Below are 17,621 nucleotides of genomic sequence, written 5' to 3'. Positions count from 1 at the left end.
GTAATTTCCCCCCTTTTTATGGTAGATTTTAATTTTTCTTAAACTATCAGTAAAGGGGAAAACATCCTCAGAGCAAATCTGTGCTTGTTTTTCTCTCTTTTTAAATTTTCTCTTTATAAATCCTATTTCAGCTTCCTATAGTCCTTTTTAAGGTGGCCTGGCTTTCTACAGATTCCTCTATAGTTTCCCAGCAGACTATATTTAGCAATTCTGTTGCCAGAAACCAGTAGGTATATTAATCGGAATAGGTCAGAATAGCCAGGATTACATGTTCTAAACAGTTAAGTTAAATTCCTTTACAAACCCATCAGTGTCCCTGAGAAAATCGGGGAACAGTTGCTGGTTCCTCTCTGCCTGAGACCAGATTTTCTGCAAAGGGAGCTGCTAGAATCCCTGGATTATCCTTGTCTGAATTCCTATTCTCATTTTCCCTTAGGTCAGTGGAGAGTGATAGTGCAGGAGATACAAAGGAGATAGAAGGGAAGGAGGAAGGGAGGGGCAGGGTAAGTCAGGACAAGGAAGCTCAGAGAGCAAATATAGTGGAGCTGTGGAAGGTGGAAGAATGAGAAGTTGGCATTTATTAGCTTCAGAAGCCTTCTTTAGTTCAGAGCCAGTCTCTAAAATTTCTTATTTCTTTTAAAAACAATTTATGCTCTTCCTAGAAGTTTTCAATTTCCTAATCAAGATATGTTTTCCATTCATTCAGTTTAATTTTAGAGCCAGCATTTTCTAATTTTGCACGCAAAAATTAAGTGCCGAAAGAAAACTTGCATTTTTGGCCATTTTAAGTTGATATCATTTCTAGTTAAATATTCTGATTTCTGTTAAGTATTTGCAAGTAAAGGCTTCCTACGAGGTGTATTAATGGAGTCTGGGGTTTGAGAGTTTCTGGCCTTTTGGTTTTTTGTTTGTTTAATCCTCACATGAGGATATGTTTTTATTTATTTTAGAGAGGTATGAGAGAGAAATATCGGTTGGTTGCCTGAACAACTGGGGATCGAAAACACAACCTGGGTATGTGCCCTAACCAGGAATTGAACCCATGATCTTTTGGTGTATGGAATGATGCTCCAACCAACTGAGCCACATTGGCCAAGGCATTATTTTGGGATCTGTAGAGTCTGAACAAATCTCTAGGGATAGTGTGTAGTGCAAGCATGTCAAACTCGCGGCCCGCAAAGAATATTTTTTGCGGCCCAGCCAATATAACAGTATGTAAAAAAAAAAAAGTTTTAATAAAAATTCGTAACTTAATTTTTATAATATCCTGTTATACATAATTATTAATAACGAACTACAACATTCACTAATAACTGATTACTATAATTGTGTTGCATTCATTTCCTTTACCCACCTAACGTGCAGGCACACCATTTCTCTCCACTAATACTAGCAACGAATATTTTAGCAGCCGATTGCCATGTCATTAGTCTTGTACTAACTTGTTTGGTGTGTGCAACAGGAAATATTTCGCTTTTAGAGAACAAGAAAAATAGGTTTATTTGCGTTACACTTCTGAATTTGTGCAGTTATTCAGTATCTGGTAAGTTAATGTTCAGTAAGAAATACTATTTTTTATTAAAATGTTCTATTTTATGTTAACGATGACTCATTTATTTCAGCCCTTTGTATTCAGCATGTCTCTATCGAAATAAACCTACATTTCTGTGAAAATTGAAGCTTTTGTTTATTTTCGGTCCACAGAAACTTAAGCCTTGTTTATTTGGTCCGTGTTAGCCTTTGAGTTTGACATGCTTGGTGTAGTGGGTCTAAGTGTGCCGCTTGTTGGTTGAGTTCCCCAGGGCTCTCAGCTCTTAAGTTACATCAAACCTCTTATGTGCTTTTGTTTCTCTCCCCAGCTGTCTAATACAGCTGTGAGGACTCAGAGTGCTAGGTGACCAACCTGGACAAGCGCAACCCTGGACAAGGCAATTGTTTAATTACAGTTGAGTTGGAATTCCCTATGGGGCTTCTGCATGTCATGGGTAATGCCCCCTGACACCTCTACAAAGATTCTTAGTCAACTAAGAATATCCGAGATTCAGGCTGGAGTGAGTATGTGCCCCTTATCTTCAGAGCAGAACAAGTTCAGGCTCGCATTTGTTAGCAAAAGGTTTTTGTTCAGACTTTCAGAAAGCAGTTCCAATGGAAAAACCAAAGTTAAAAATCAGCCACCTATTTTTCCTTCAGTCCTGCCTTTGCCTGGGTCCTCTCAACCCTTAACTTTTTAGTTCCACCTTGAGGATTAAAAAGAAAGAAAAATAAAAGGCAGCTCAAGTAAAATCTGGGCCTCTTACTTTAAGACAGGGAGGTCTGGAATTCTAAACAAAACTCACCCAGGTCCACCCGATGCAAAACTAGGAGCTGGTAGGTCACAATGGACCCGTGCTGGTACCTAGCTGAGTCTAGTTCGGCAAGGTGGTCCTGGGTGGGCTTCTTCGGAATCCTGCTACACCAAGTGAATGTCAACATAAGAAAAATCCAAACCTGTAATAATTTTTGTGAGTTTATTTGAGCCAAACTGACAGTTATTGCCAGGGAGAAACACCTCAACAGATTGAGAAAATACTCCAGAAAATGGCAGTTTTGCACCTTATTTTATACATGACAATCATAAAAGGAGGCGTAAGTGGGTTATATGAAATCCATTGGTGATAGATTAGGGAGGTGGGAGAAAGGAAAGTGGTGGAGGAGGTACCTCTGGAATTGGATAAAAAGTAAAATGAGAGACATTTCTTTTCCATAGGTGGGTACAGGATAGTCAGCAATCAACAACACCATAACGGTAACAATGAGGGGATGTGTGGTCTCTGCCCTGGTATGGTGGTTGTGCTTTGAGGAATATGGAGGGGGAAGGAAATTACTTTGTAATTCCAAAGGCATGTTATCCTAGGTGCAAAAAGAGACAGGTTCAGTTAAGGTGAATACTGCCCTAGCTGGTGTTTTGCTCAATAGTTAAGAGCATCAGCCCCAGGACTGAAGGGTGGTGGGATCAGTTCTGATCAAGGGCACATTCCTTGGTTGCAGGCTGGATCCTGAGCTGGGTTGGAGTTTATGTGAGAGGCAATCAATCGATGTGTTCTCTCACAAGGATGTTTCTCTCTGTCTTTCCCCTTTCCTTCCACTCTAAAAAAAAATAAAAGGTGAAGATTGATCTTTGTTAGGGTAAAATACTGCCCTAGGACATGACTACCCATCATGAATTGCTTTTAGTTAGAAAGTTTTAATTTCAGACCATCCTATGTCGTTACTTTAGATCTTTGTAAGGCTACCACTGAACTCTCCCCTGAGCTTGTCAGGTTTAGTATGTGACCCCTTTTCATCCACACTGTAATATGTTGAGATTTGGGAGATTCTGGGGATGGGGTGAATATGTATGTACGGGTTAATTTTGCCTATGAGAGGGGTGTAGCCCTGCTGACACAATGATTTTATTTTGGCCCTGTGAGACCTATGTTGGACTTCTAGCCCATAGAACTATAAAGTAAAGCATTTTTGTTGTTTTTAGACACTGATCGTAGTCATTTGTTACAGCAGATGTAGAAAACTAATATAGTCGATGGCCATTAATTGTGTTAGTTTGGCAAGAAACCAAGGAAATTAAGAAAGCCTGAAGGCATGCCCTTCACAACTGAATATATATGGATGGCCAATAAGCACATGGAAATGTACTTAATATAAATAATTACGAGGGAAATGCAAATTAAAACCTCAGTGAGATATTATTCTATACCCACTAAAATGATTAAAATAACAAAGCCTTGGCAATACCAAAATCAAAAAGCCTGCTTCACTATCAGGTATATGGAACAGTTGAAACGCTCATACATTGTAGATGGGAATGTAGTGTTGAGGTAAGAACATTCAAACTGTGTAGAGAATTTTTGTAAGTTTATTTAAGCCAAACTGATGACATATGCGGGGGAGCATGATTGTAAACACTCCAGAGCCGTGATTTTCAACCTTTTCCATCTCATGGCACACATAAACGACTAAAATTCTGTGCCACACCAAAAAATATACTTTTGTCCACCTGACAATAAAAATAGATGTAATTTAAAGAAAAAGGGTATAATTTTGATTCATTGACACTGGACAGCTATTGTGTTGGCTGTTGTCATTTTTTTGAGGATCTAGGGGCAAAGAGGTCAGTGCCCCTGATTAAATAATCAAGTATTGCATGTTTTAAAAATTCTTGTGCCATACCAGTTGAAAAATCACTGCTGCAGAGAATAACAGTCTTGCAGTTTCTTTTATGCATTTGGAATTAAGGTGGGAAGGTAAGGAAGATTACATCAGGACCGTATAAGGTCCCTGAAATCATTTGGTCTGGCCCTGCCAAGGCAACCACAAGTGGGACTTGAAATTCAATAAATCTAGGAGCTTTTTTCATAGCAACATAAATTTATATTAAGTGAATTATATTAAGCCAATGATGTTATAAATACCCAAATGGTCCTTGGCAGAAAAAAGGTTCCCCACCGCTAGAGTATAGGAAGGTGGGAGAAAGCAAGGTGGAGATTGGATTACAGGACAGTTTTCAAGATTATGTGCTCTCTTGAGGGTGGTTAGGCTTATTTTAAAGATGTGTTAACCTTGATGCACAATGGCCAGGCTTGCTTAAAGCAAAGATAAATCTTTTTTTTTTTTTTCCCCCAGAGAGAGGAAGGGAGAGGGAGAGAAAAACATCAATGATGAGAGAAAAATCGATCAGCTGCCTCCTGCATGTCCTCCACTGGGGATCTAGCCTGACACCTGGGCATGTGCCCTGACTGGGAATCAAACCATGATCTCCTGGTTCATGAGTCAATGCTCAACCACTGAGCCACAGGCAAGAAAAACCTTTTATTAGAAAGTTATATGCCTGGGGCATGACTACTCACCATGACCTGCCCAGTTAGGAATTTACAATCAGATCATCCTATGAGGTTAATTTTCATAGAACCCCCTTTTTTGTCCACAGTAGAATGGTACAATTGTCTTAGAAAAACTTTACCCATTTCTTAAAGTTAAACATATACCTGCTCTGTGACGAGCAATCCCATTGCTAGATTTTACACAATAAAAATAAAAATATATGGTCACAGAAAAGACTATAAGCTGATTACTTAGCATCTTTATTTGTGCTTGCCTTAAATGGGAAACAACCCAAAAGTTCATCAACAGGTTAATGGGTAAACAAATTGTGGTATATTAATACAGCGGACTACTCCTTGGCAATAAAAAGGAACAAATTGCTTATTTGGGCAACAACACGAATACATTTCTAAACATTATGTTGGAACAAAAGAAAACCAGTGATTCTATTTATGTGATTCTAAGACCAGCCAAAACTCAGCTGTGGTGATAGAAACCAGAAGTCTAGTGCGTTGGGGGGGATTGACTGGACGTAGGCCTGAGAGAGTTCTCTGAGATGCTGGAACTGCTCAGTGTTTTATTTTGAGTGGAGGTTACGTGAGTGATCCCAATTGCTAAAAACATCTAACTGAGCACGTAAGCTGTGCATTTTTAATTATGTATAAAGTATAACATTTAAAAACAAACTAACACATGAGCTTTGGTTAGTTAAAGATGGTCATCTGTATTGACAGTCTGGTCATCCCACTTTACCCCGCTCTGATGAGCCAGCCCAGGAAAGATGTACCTGAAGATTGCTTAGAATTCCGGAATTGAGTCCTGAGGAAGGATCTCGCATTAGGGAGTAGCAGTGGCCTGTGGGCTGGGGCTTGGGTATCAGTATGTGATAGGTTCCATCCCTAGTCTCAGAAAATCAAATGACCAGTTCATAAACCATAATTTAGGAGGAAATATATTGGTTGTAGAAACTGTTGTCTGGCAGGCAGTTTTGAAATCAATTGTTGGGATACTGTGAGGATTTGGGTAGGGGGAGGGCAATATTCTGAGGTTCCTGAGGGAATAAGAAGCTAAGTTCATCCACTTACTTGGAAAGAGAAATTCCAGCCTGAAACAGCTTTTCTACTTGAATGGTGGCCAGCTTTCTGGGCTTCCCTTAGCGCAGTCAAGTTAAGACATAAAATTAACCATCACAGTGCGTTTAATGGGTGTTGAGAACCTTTCTGTATGCTGCTTCCCTTCCCTCTCATGCCCAGTTGACAAGGAGACTGCCCTGATTTGTTTGGGTTAATACCTATTCTCTTTTAAAATGAAATTGTGGAAGATTTTTGAGAAATGATGATGAATATGATGCCAAGTCTTAAAACTTCCTTCTCAAAGCCTAATAAAATGAGTAACAATGAATAAAAGGGAAAGCTGGGGGACTTATAATTCTAGCTGAGATGGAGTAAGGACACTGCAGGCTAACTCTCCCATGATTACAACAAATCGTCTGGATCAAAGTACAAAAAGCAGATACCTAAGGCCCCTGAAAAGTGAATACAGTAATAGCAGGTGAATTTGGGGAGAGAAAACAGTAATTAATGAATAACCAATATAGTAACAGTGAGTTTCATGGTTATTTCTCCTCTTCGTACTCTGGGTTTGACCCAAGGGCAGGCTAAACAGGGGAACTGTCTATTGACAGGGTCAACAAAGACAGACAGAAGCCCATCTCTGTGGCCTGAGCACCAGCTCAAAGAAAGGCCCCTATAAGCTGAAGAGCATGGGGGAGAATCCTTGTTTGTTTTAGTTTTTCTGTTTACTTTCCGGTCCTGCCCTGAGGCCAGCCCCAATTGTGAAACAACTTTACTGTGGTCTGAGCAGTGTTGCAGACACCTAAAAACTGTGAGATAAAACCTGTCCCTGAGGAAAGGGAACCTTTGTGTGAAGAGTGGGGGGAAATTTTTTGGTCTTCTACTTCTGTGTCTTGAGGACCTACTTGCACAGAATTATGCAGATGCACAGGGAGCTAAAACTGAGAGAATCCCATATTCCTGACTAGAAGAACTGGGAAAAGGAGTCCTTGAGAGACAGAGTGTGGGAGCAGTGACGTGCACGAAAGATCAGGCAGAACTTGTCGTCTGAAGCTAACTGGGTGGATTGCTTGCTGAAACAAAAGGCAACATTCCTCAGAGACTTTTAACAGGACCCAGTCTCCTGACAATATTAAAAATGTCCAGCTATAATCCAGTATTAGTCAACCAGGAAAGACTGACCAATTCTCAAGAGAAAAGGTAATCAGTAGATGCCAACCCCCAAATTACCTAGATTTGGGGGTAAAAACTTGAAAGCAGCTAGTGCAGCCATGCTCCATAAAGGTGAACACTCTTGAGATGAATAGAAAGTAATTCTTAGCAGAGTTATATGTAAAAAGAACTAAATGAAAATTTTAGAAATGACAAAGTAGAATATGTGAAATAAAATTCATTGACTGGCCTCAATAACAGAATGGCTTTGTCAGAGGAAAGGGTCCATGAGCTTGAAGATAATTCAGTGAAATAGTCCCAACTGAGAACAGAGAGGAAAAAGTAAAATAAGCCTCCTATTTGCTTTTTGTTTTTTAAACATTTTATTGATTTCAGAGAGAAAGGAAGAGGGAGAGAGAGATAGAAACATCAGTGATGAGAGAGAATCGTTGATTGGCTGCCTCCTGCACGCCCCTCCCTGGGGATGGAGCCTGCAACCCAGGTACATGCCCTTTACCAGGATTGAACCTGGGACCCTTCAGTCCGCAGTCCAACGCTCTATCCACTGAGTCAAACCAGCTAGGATAGCCTCCTGTTTTTAAAAGCTCTTTTGCTGGGCATAGCATTCTGGATTGACAGGTTTGTTTGCTTTCTTTCACTCCTGTAAAGTTGTATTGATTGTTCTAGGGATCATTCTAGTATCATTTCTCTTCAGCCTGAAACACTTAATTTAATATTTCCTTAGAAATATTTCATTTAATAATTGTGACTGATACTCTTCGTTTACCTTCATCTAAGGAAGTCTTTATTTCACTTTCACTCCTAAAAAATATTTTTAGTAGCTATGGAATTCTGGGTTGTCAGTTTCTTTTGTTTTAGCATTAAAAAGATGGCGGTGTCCCATTCATTGTCTTCTGACATCTGTGTTTCCTGATGAAAAATCTACAGTATTTTCAGATAAGTTCCCCTATCTGTAATGTGTCATTTTTTCCTACTGCTTTCAAGAGTTTTATTTTTGGTTTTCAGAAGTTTTGCTAGGTACTTGGGTGTGGAATTCTTTGAGTTTGTTTTGTATATGATTCACTAAGTTGCTTGAAACCAGAAAGTTATGTCTTTCTCCAAATTTAGAAGTTTTCAAACATTATTTCTTCAAAAAATTTATTTTTGGCACTAATCTCTTTTCTCCTCTTCTTTAGATATTCCAATGACATTGATATATTCCCATAGGACATAAAATTAACATACAAAAATCAGTAGCCTTCATGTAAACAAACAACACACAGAACCCCACTACAACAACACATAAGATTAAACACTTAGGAATAATTTTGACAATAAATGCACAAAACTTATATGAAGTAAAAAAAATTTAAGCCCTGAAAGACTCAAAGTATACTTGAACAAATGTAAAGATACCTGCTGTTTTTGAGTAGGTCAACATTATAAAAATTTCAATCCTCCCTAAATTAATTTATAAATTCAGTGTAATCCCAGTAAAAAAAAAAGACTCTATTATGGAGTTAGAAAATTTGATACTAAAGTTCATGTGGAAAAGCAAGCAGGTTGGAGATAACTGGAAAAGGAAAACTATGAGGGAGGATTAATTCTTCCAGCCTGTAAATATTAAGGCCTGTAAAGTTAAAACAGTGTGGTGGTACTGACACATGAATAGACAAATACACCAATGGAATAAAACGTGTGATGACTTTGTCATGTTTCACCTCTGCCATGCTGATCTGTATTTTCCAGAATTCTCTGATACAACTGGAAAGTACAGCATTAAACCCAAATATACATGGAAATTTAGTATATGACAAAGGTGGCCTCTCTCTCTGTACTCACTGGGGTAAACTTGTATTTTTCAATACATGATGCTGGGACAACTGAATAGCCGCTTGGAAAAGTTAAAATCAGATCCATATTTTACATCATACACATGAATAAGCTCTAAATGGATAAGGAATATAAATTAAAAAGTAAAACCATGCAAGTACTAGAAGAAAACATGAGTGTATTCCTCTTTAATGATGGTGTAGGGCAGTGGTCGGCAAACTGCGGCTTGCGAGCCACATGCGGCTCTTTGGCCCTTTGAGTGTGGCTCTTCCACAAAATACCGACTTCCGCGCATGGGCCACGAAGTTTCAGTCGCACTGTACGTGCGCGCCCGCACGTGGTATTTTGTGGAAGAGCCACACTCAAGGGGCCAAAGAGCCGCATGTGGCTCGTGAGCCGCAGTTTGCCGACCACTGGTGTAGGGAAAGGCTTTGTTAATTATGACTAAAATTCCAGGGACAATGAAAGAAAAGATTGATAAATTTGATTATATAATTTTTAAAAAATTACATGGGAAAACCACTGTAAAATATAGGACGAATAAGGGGCTTGCATTGGTCCAAGTTGTGGTACCCAGTTATTCTTAATGTATTGCCATGGTGTTCTATTCAACATTGCCATGTATTTCATGGCAAAAGCGGCATGACAGTGGCTCAAGACTAGGAGATCCAATAGTTTTACCATGTTCTTCTTCCAGGAGCAGACACCCCAGTGCAGTGATGGGATAGCCTTCTGAATACTCACTGAGGTAGTAAGCTGCAGATAGGGCCCTGTTAGGTTGGGGAATTCTCTTCCAGGATGCAGGCCAGGCTATGGTACTGTCACCAATAGATACATTTGGTTACTTAAAAATATATAGATATCTAAAATTGAAAAATAATCTGCCAATCGGAAAGATTCTCAAGTTATGTTATTAAGTAATAAAGGAAGGTACCAGAAGAGTGGGGACCCCATTAGCATGCATTTTAATAAGTCTCTGTGGTTTTCCATATATTTTTAAAACTGTGGTACTATAGGCTAGGGTGCATGAGGGGAGTCTTAGACTTGATATTTTTTACCTTTATGAATATTTTGAAAGTGTATCTGTTACATAAATGAAATACTTTTATAATTGAAAAAAGAATGAAATTGAAGGACTAACAGTTATTCACAACTTTCTCTTCTTGGTGTCCTAATGGAGTACGTTGGAGGTGTGGCCATGAGGGGAGCTGAGCAAGGGAGATGGGTAGTCATGTTAGGGGTAGTGTCAGTGCACGAGGATGAGTGAAGGAAGGGTAATAGGGTGAATAACATAAAAGCCAAACACCTCTTTAAAGTATAAACATAGAATTTAGTAGCTCAGTCCACACTACTCTGGCCTGTTTTTAAAATGAGGCAGAAAAGTCTGAAGTCATTGACAATTGTTATTTTAGAAAGCCATGGCTGGAGAGAGTGACCTCATCATTTCAGTCAGTTTCTTTAATTATTTTTTTAAGTTTTTCATTTATTTGAGAGAGAGAAATAAAAGAAACATTGACTTGTTGTTCCACTTGTTTGTACATTCATTGGTCAATTCTTTTGTATGTGCCCTGACCAGGTATTAAACCTGCATCCTTCATGTATCAGGACGATGCTCTAACCAACTGAGCTACCCACGGTGTCAGTGTCACCTCTGCCATGTCAGGGCCAGTGTCTTTTAAAGAGTTACGTCTGATAATGGTGGGTTTTTAGGATTTGGGGAGATTTCAGCCCAGGGCTCTGAATACTATCTCATCTTTATTTTTTATTTAAAAAATACTGATTTCAGAGAGGAAGGGAGAGGGAGAGAGAGAGAGAAACATCAATACCAATGATGAGAGAGAATCATTGATTGGCTGCCTACTGCATGCACCACACTGGGGATCGAGCCTGTAATCCGGGCATATGCCCTGACCAGGAATCAAACCGTGACGTCCTGGTTCATAGGTCAGTGCTGAACCACTGAGCCATGCCGGCTGAGCATCTTTATTTTTTTTATGCCAATTGTCAGTATCTAAAATATGGTTCATGTGGTTATTATCTCTCTGCTACCGCTAGAATATAAGCTCCATGAAGGCAAAGACTTTGTTTAGCTCGCTGCTGTATTAAGATTTAGAACAGTCTTCTACCCAATAATTTTAATGTTTATCCAAAGAAGACACTCAATAAATATTTGTTGAATCAATAGCTGTGTTGAGATAGTTATGGGGATAAGTGGAATTAGCTAAGGCTGGACTCCACAAGAGGGAAGACTTGACTCTAATTGATTTCACAGTAACTAATTTGATTTTTCTTAGTCTCACCAAGGACATGACAGGAAAGGAAGATGTGTACCGAGGCCCGGCCATCAGGGCTCTCTGCAGAATCACTGACGTAAGTTCTCCTTGTTTTGCTGGGGTGTTGAGCGGGAGGGCGGGGGGCGGTGTGTGGTGGTGGTGTCACTCTGTTTATCTGCAGGAGGCCATGTAATTGAGTAGGATTCCCTAGTCTGACTCTGTGAATCTTCAGTACAGGCACACCACCTCGTTTTACTGTGCTTCACAGATACTGCATTTTTTTTTTTAGACATAATGCTATTCTTACACACTTAATGACTACAGTATAGTGTAAACATAACTTTTATATACTCTGGGAAACCAAGAGAATTCATGTGACTTGCTTTATTGTGATACTTGCATTATTGCGTGGCCTGGAACCTGCAGTATCTCCGAGATATGTCTGTGTAAGAGAAACAGGACCACCAGAAAGGCTTTTGTGGTTCCAGGCTTCTTTTCTTTCAAATGGTTTTTTCCTTTTGTTTGTTTAGCTTAATCTATTTCTTTCTCTGTTTGCCCTCATAGACTTTTGTTATAGCCAGGGCACATTGCTTACAGGAAACAAAAAAAATTTTAATTTAGCTTTAAAAAGAAGTGTTCTTACAAAATATAGAGTGCTCAGAATTTGAGGTAAAACTTAGAACCAGAAGCCAGCGCAAGAAAGGAACCCAGCGGCAAGATTTCTTAGATACTCACTGTTATGATCCATCGTTTGCCAGACTCAAGCCTCGTCATTCAAATAGTTCAGGAAGACAACCTGGTTAGTCATCAGCCAGCCCAGGAGCTTGTATACACCTGTATCTGACTCAGTCTGTTACATCTGGAGAGATGAGGGTTCATAGTGTGCTAGGATGTCCATTTCTTGGAACTGTGAGTAGGAAAGGTTAAAATGGAGGGCAGGCTGGGCATTGATAAACAAATTAAATAATATTTCAGGTATACTAATGCATGGGTATATGTTTGTAATCCTGTCAAGTTTTAAAACTTGAGCAGGATCAAATGGTAAATCTGGATTCTAGAAGGAATAATAGAAATGCTTTAATATTTTAATAAAACAGTTACTCAGCTATTTTATTGTGGTTATTTTTGTTTTTAGCATTAAATTGGTGACATAAGACTTGATGATACCAGTGCTAGCAAAAGGACTCTCTTCTAAAAAACTCTTTCAGTCTGTTTACGTATCTTCATGGGCCAGCACCTTTCCAGTGCTAAGCTTTCTTCCAGTTAAATTAAAAAGAACTTTATTTTCAGAGGATTTTGTATTGAGAGCTCACTATAGTAGTATATCAAACATTTAATTATGTATATAAAATAATCAGATTACACTTGACTTGTAAGACTCTCTGGGATCCATATAAAATAGATCCCCTTCACATAGAGCAGTGGTTCTCAACCTTCTGGCCCTTTAAATACAGTTCCTCATGTTGTGACCCAACCATAAAATTATTTTCGTGGCTACTTCATAACTGTAATGTTGCTACTGTTATGAATCGTAATGTAAATATCCGATGTGCAGGATGGTCTTAGGCGACCCCTGTGAAAGGATCGTTCTACTGCCAAAGGGGTCGCGACCCACAGGTTGAGAACCGCTGACATAGAGGAATTTTCAGGACTTCAAAAGCACCTTTCCTCCTCATCTAGGAGTTTCCTTTACAACATCCTTGGTAGGTTGAACCCTGCTTATGTGTTTCCTCAAACTGGAGCTCTCCACTTTGAGACAGTTTATTTCATTGTTGAATAGTTATTTGTCTTCCTTACATATAGATGTCCCTCCTTGAAGCTCCCACTGGGTTGTCTGGGTTCTGCTGGATGGGCTATGATTACTCTATTATATGCTAATCCTTTTTAATGCAGTCTAAGTATTTACACAGAAACTAATATATGACTGGTTTTCGTAAATTATTTTGAAGTGGTAATATAGTGTGAAAATGTTTTGCTTCAACAACTTTTCTCTCTGAATTTTATTAGGGAACATTGCTGCAGGCCATTGAAAGATACATGAAGCAGGCCATTGTGGATAGAGTCCCCAGTGTATCCAGCTCAGCATTGGTGTCTTCCTTAGTAAGTGAACAAGACAGTGGCTGCCTAGTTCTTATGCATGGTACAGTTTCTAGTTGCAAAAGCAAAGTGATTCTCTCACAAATGAAACATTTAAAAAATATGTGTATATCTCTGTTACTTTATCCAAGAATGTTTTGTCTGCCAGGGGAGCATTGAGCAATTAAAGTGGGCAGTTAAAAACATGAAATTGTCATGGGCTTGTAAGGTTTTGGTAATCAGAAAGTTATGTTTTACACATAATAAAGATGGGAGGTATGGGTCAGGGAAAGACAGGGAAGAAACTGAGGGTTGATCTCTCTTATTTTTTTTAAGAAAATTATTTATTTTAGGTGGGGAGGGGGGAGAGAGAGAGAGAGAGAGAGAGAGAGAGAGAGAGAGAGAAATTAATTTGAACCTGCAACCTTGGCCTAGAAGATGATGCTCTAACCCACTGAGCTACCCAGCCAAGGCTCTCAATCTCTTTTTTTTTAAATCTTCTGTTATGACCTGCACTTTTACCTCTTGCCTCTTGGTTCTCTACTTTCCTTGCTGCTCACAGTGTCCTTCAATCCAAAGTCTCCTGTCCCACTTCAAAAATTTTCTCCCAGGAAGTAGCCTATTCTTTCTCTTTTTTATCAAAACAAAATTTATTACTTACAATCTATCACACTGCATTTAACTAACATTGATTACTAATGTGTAAATGGATTCAATCATCTGAATCACAGGAGTTACCTGGTTCTGGAATATAATTGACCAAGAGAATATAGTGGTTCTCTGATTTTTTCTTCTAGGTGAGTTTCCTAGAAGTAGAACTTATAATGTTAACATTATTTAAGTACTATCCATCCCTTCCTGTCCCTCCCCTCTCCTTACTTCCTTTTACACATCTCTCTGGGCCTACAGGCATATGTTACTCGCCTTTCTAGGGAATCTTGGAGAAAGTACTTTTGGTTTTATTACTTGCCTCAGGAGTAGAGATTTGAAATAGACTTATGAAGCTACAAAGTTGTTTCTTTTCTTTTTTTTAAAAATGTCTTTTGGAAAAGAAACTCATGCTTCTAAACTTCCAGTGACCATGCCTTATCTATTCTCATTTTTTTCTGCCCTTAGCACCTGATGAAGATAAGCTATGATGTAGTTAAGCGCTGGGTCAATGAAGCCCAAGAAGCTGCTACAAGTGACAATATTATGGTCCAGGTATGGATATTGAATTATTTTAGCGTCTGTCTCAAGATCAGCTTTCTTTAACCCTACATTGTAGGGGCAATTTATTGATTCCAAAAAATGAGTGTTAGCTAAAGGCTAATATTAAGCAGCCTGTGAGTGCATATTCTCAAGTAGGTCTCCCACTAATTATGATTACTACCATAGGCCCTGCTAGCGTTCAATTGAAGCTGTAAGAAGGTTAGAGAAAGCTTCTCATATTCAGTAGCAGTTTGAGAGGCTCATTCCAAAGGTCCTTCACAGTGCATTTCAATCCTTTATTTGAAAAATAAATTGTGAAGAAGGATGTTCAATTCCAGGCTTTTCAGGCCTTGATTATAGTAAACATTATAACAACAGTAAAGAGTAATTTTTACATTGTGAAACTTTAGTACCATTTTGTTGGAAATATCTCCTTTTGATATTCATTAGGCTGTTCCTAATTAAAAGGAACAAGGTTAAATCCTTAACTGGCAATTTTATGTAAAGTACCCCATTTGTGTTTGAGAGGGTACTTATTTATCCCCTTTCTGTGTTTATAACTTCTCATGTTAGCATACTCAGTTATGAGGAAACACAGTAGTTATTTTTCTCATGGGAAATATTCTCACTCTCCTAATTCCATTATTGTGCCTTTACACAAAGTGCCGTGATAATATTCGTGCACTCCTAAAGCCTTCTTCAGGAGAGGTGATCTCTTAACTTCTGACATGGTCACAGGTGATTTAAAGCCACTCCAAGGCCTGCCACACTGGTCAAGCCATGGACCTGAGACCTTTGTACTAAGGATGAGTGGGGCAGGGCTGACCTGCCAGATGTACCCTCAGATTGTATGTTACCTTCTTAAGACTTCTCCAATCTAAATTTACACCTTCTGGGGATAAATTCGAAACTCGTATCCTTTCAGTCTTGCCTGTGTTTGATTCAAAGTGAAAAAGCTGTACTATCTGTATACTTTTGACTTGAGAATCTTTTTATTAAAAATCTAGTTCCATATGATTCTACTTTCATGTAATTTTGTCTTCTTTCTACTCAGTTTTATGTATGTTACGTTCTTTTTCTTTTTCTTTAGTATCATGCATTGGGAGTCCTGTATCACCTTAAAAAGAATGATCGCCTTGCTGTTTCTAAGATGTTAAATAAGTTTACAAAATCCGGTCTCAAATCACAATTTGCTTATTGCATGCTGATCCGAATTGCCAGTCGCTTACTAAAAGAAAATGAAGAGGGGTAAGTGTCTTTATCTAAACTTAAGTAATTTTTCCTTTGCTGGTAAATATGCCTCAGAATTTATTTCCTTAATGAATATTTTTTGGACATTGCTGACTTTACAGATTATATATGTTCTGAATTAAAAAAAAATCATGGAATTCCAAGTAACACAACTTCTAAAAAAATTTAATATATGCTCTGGTATATGTATTTAATAGATTATGATTATTAATAGTATAATAACAAATTGACCCTAAACAAAAAATCCTTAAATGTGGAAACTGGAAGTAACATTAAGAATCTTTTTTATCCCTTTTATTTTTATAAAAGAGACTATTGAAGTATTGTATTTCATTATTTATTTATTTAAATTATTTAAAGGGCAGGAGGGAGAAAAATAGGATTACATATGTAAGGTTCTTATATTGTTCATGAAGCAGTAGTATATTATTTGATGGTAGTCTGTGGTAACATAAGGATAAATACTGTGATCTCTTGAGTACCCACTAAAAACACCTGAAAGATATAATGTAAATGTTAACAGAGAAGATAAAATGGAATATCCAAAAACATTCAGTTGAGCTTCCTACAGTGGTGGAGTAGCTTGGTCATATTAGCCCTCTTGCAAATAATGATTATATAATCAGTATAAAACTATTACCCCCTCTCCCCAACTATTACCCCCTCTTCCCCCCCCCAAAACAAACAAACAAACAAACACACAAAAAAACAAGAAACCCCACAACTATTTGGAAGTTGGCCTGGTGATTCATGAAAAGGAGGCAAAAACTGGAGGGAAGTTGATGCCTGGACAACCGAAGCTATACTGGGTGAGATTTGGGTATTTCTGGGTAGTCTCCTAGGGCAGTTCCCAATTCTCAGGTGGGATCACAGGAAGGTATAGTATTTACTGGACAGAGGGGTCAGAACACAGTTTGAGATTAGAAGAGTGATGAAAACTTAGGGTGGAAAACCTGGAAAGGAGGGAACCACAAATGGGTGAGCCTCAAAATCAATTTTAATCTACAAAAATCCTTGGTTGGCCCATGAACTGTGCACATACAGGGGAAGACTCTAGGAAACCTGGCAAACAGTAGTAGCTCTGAGCTGAAAGAACTCAGTGGAGAATTCAGTTGCAGCTCACCATGGAGGAAATAAAGTTTGGAGTTTGAGCCAGGTTGACTGCCTGGTAGAGAAACATGCATTCTGGAGTCTTTACCTCGTGTCATTCACAGTGTCTGTAGTCATGTACCACATAATGCTGTTTTGGTCAATGATGGACCAGATATGATGGATTATAATAAAGCTGAAAATTTCCTATTGCCTAGTGATGTTGTAGCTGTCATAATGTGATAGCACCACACATTACTGGCATGCTTGTGGTGATGCTGATGTAAACAAACCTACTACATTGCCAGTCATGTAAAAGTATAGCACATACAATTATGTACAATGCCTATTATTTGACAATGATATTAAACAACTATGTTACTGGTTCATGTATTTACTATACTTTTTATTGTTAGTTTTGGAGGCACTCTTTCTACTTATAAAATAAGTTTGCAGTAAAACAGTATGTTATGTTATGCAGCAGCAGCTCATTTTTATGGGTCTCTTGACTGTATTATTTTCTCTTGTGCTTGATTTAATTTGATCTTATTTTGTTCATCATGGCCGCTAAGCATACAGAATCCACTACTATTGTTGCCAGTAAGAGGTTATGTTGAGTGGTTGACCTAGAAATGACATTGAAAGTGATTGAGGATGTGGAGGTGGGAAGTCAGTGATGGTTATTGCTCATCCGTCAGGCATGTCCCATCTATATAATAAAAGCCCAGCAACCATTAAGGTGGAATGACCAGAATGACCAGTCGACCAGTTGTTATGATGCGCATTGACCACCAGGGGTCAGACGCTCAATGCAGGAGGAGGGGAG

At 38.6% G+C, this 17,621-nt stretch overlaps 1 protein-coding gene across 3 annotated transcripts in view; it reads left to right on the top strand.

Moving 5' to 3' along the window:
- Positions 1–17,621, top strand: part of LOC102259544 (coatomer subunit gamma-2) — an 81,325-nt gene that overhangs the window by 30,911 nt on the left and 32,793 nt on the right. For all 3 annotated transcript variants that reach the window (XM_014542787.1, XM_005857217.2, XM_014542794.1), the window contains exons 6-9: positions 11,210–11,285; positions 13,196–13,288; positions 14,381–14,467; positions 15,546–15,703. In XM_014542787.1, the coding sequence (XP_014398273.1) occupies positions 11,210–11,285; positions 13,196–13,288; positions 14,381–14,467; positions 15,546–15,703 (414 nt within the window). The remainder of the gene's footprint in view (positions 1–11,209; positions 11,286–13,195; positions 13,289–14,380; positions 14,468–15,545; positions 15,704–17,621) is intronic.

Source organism: Myotis brandtii, unplaced genomic scaffold (genome assembly GCF_000412655.1).
Source record: "Myotis brandtii unplaced genomic scaffold, ASM41265v1 scaffold1086, whole genome shotgun sequence".
NCBI lineage: Eukaryota > Metazoa > Chordata > Mammalia > Chiroptera > Vespertilionidae > Myotis > Myotis brandtii.
This window is presented reverse-complemented; position numbering and strand designations above follow the sequence as displayed.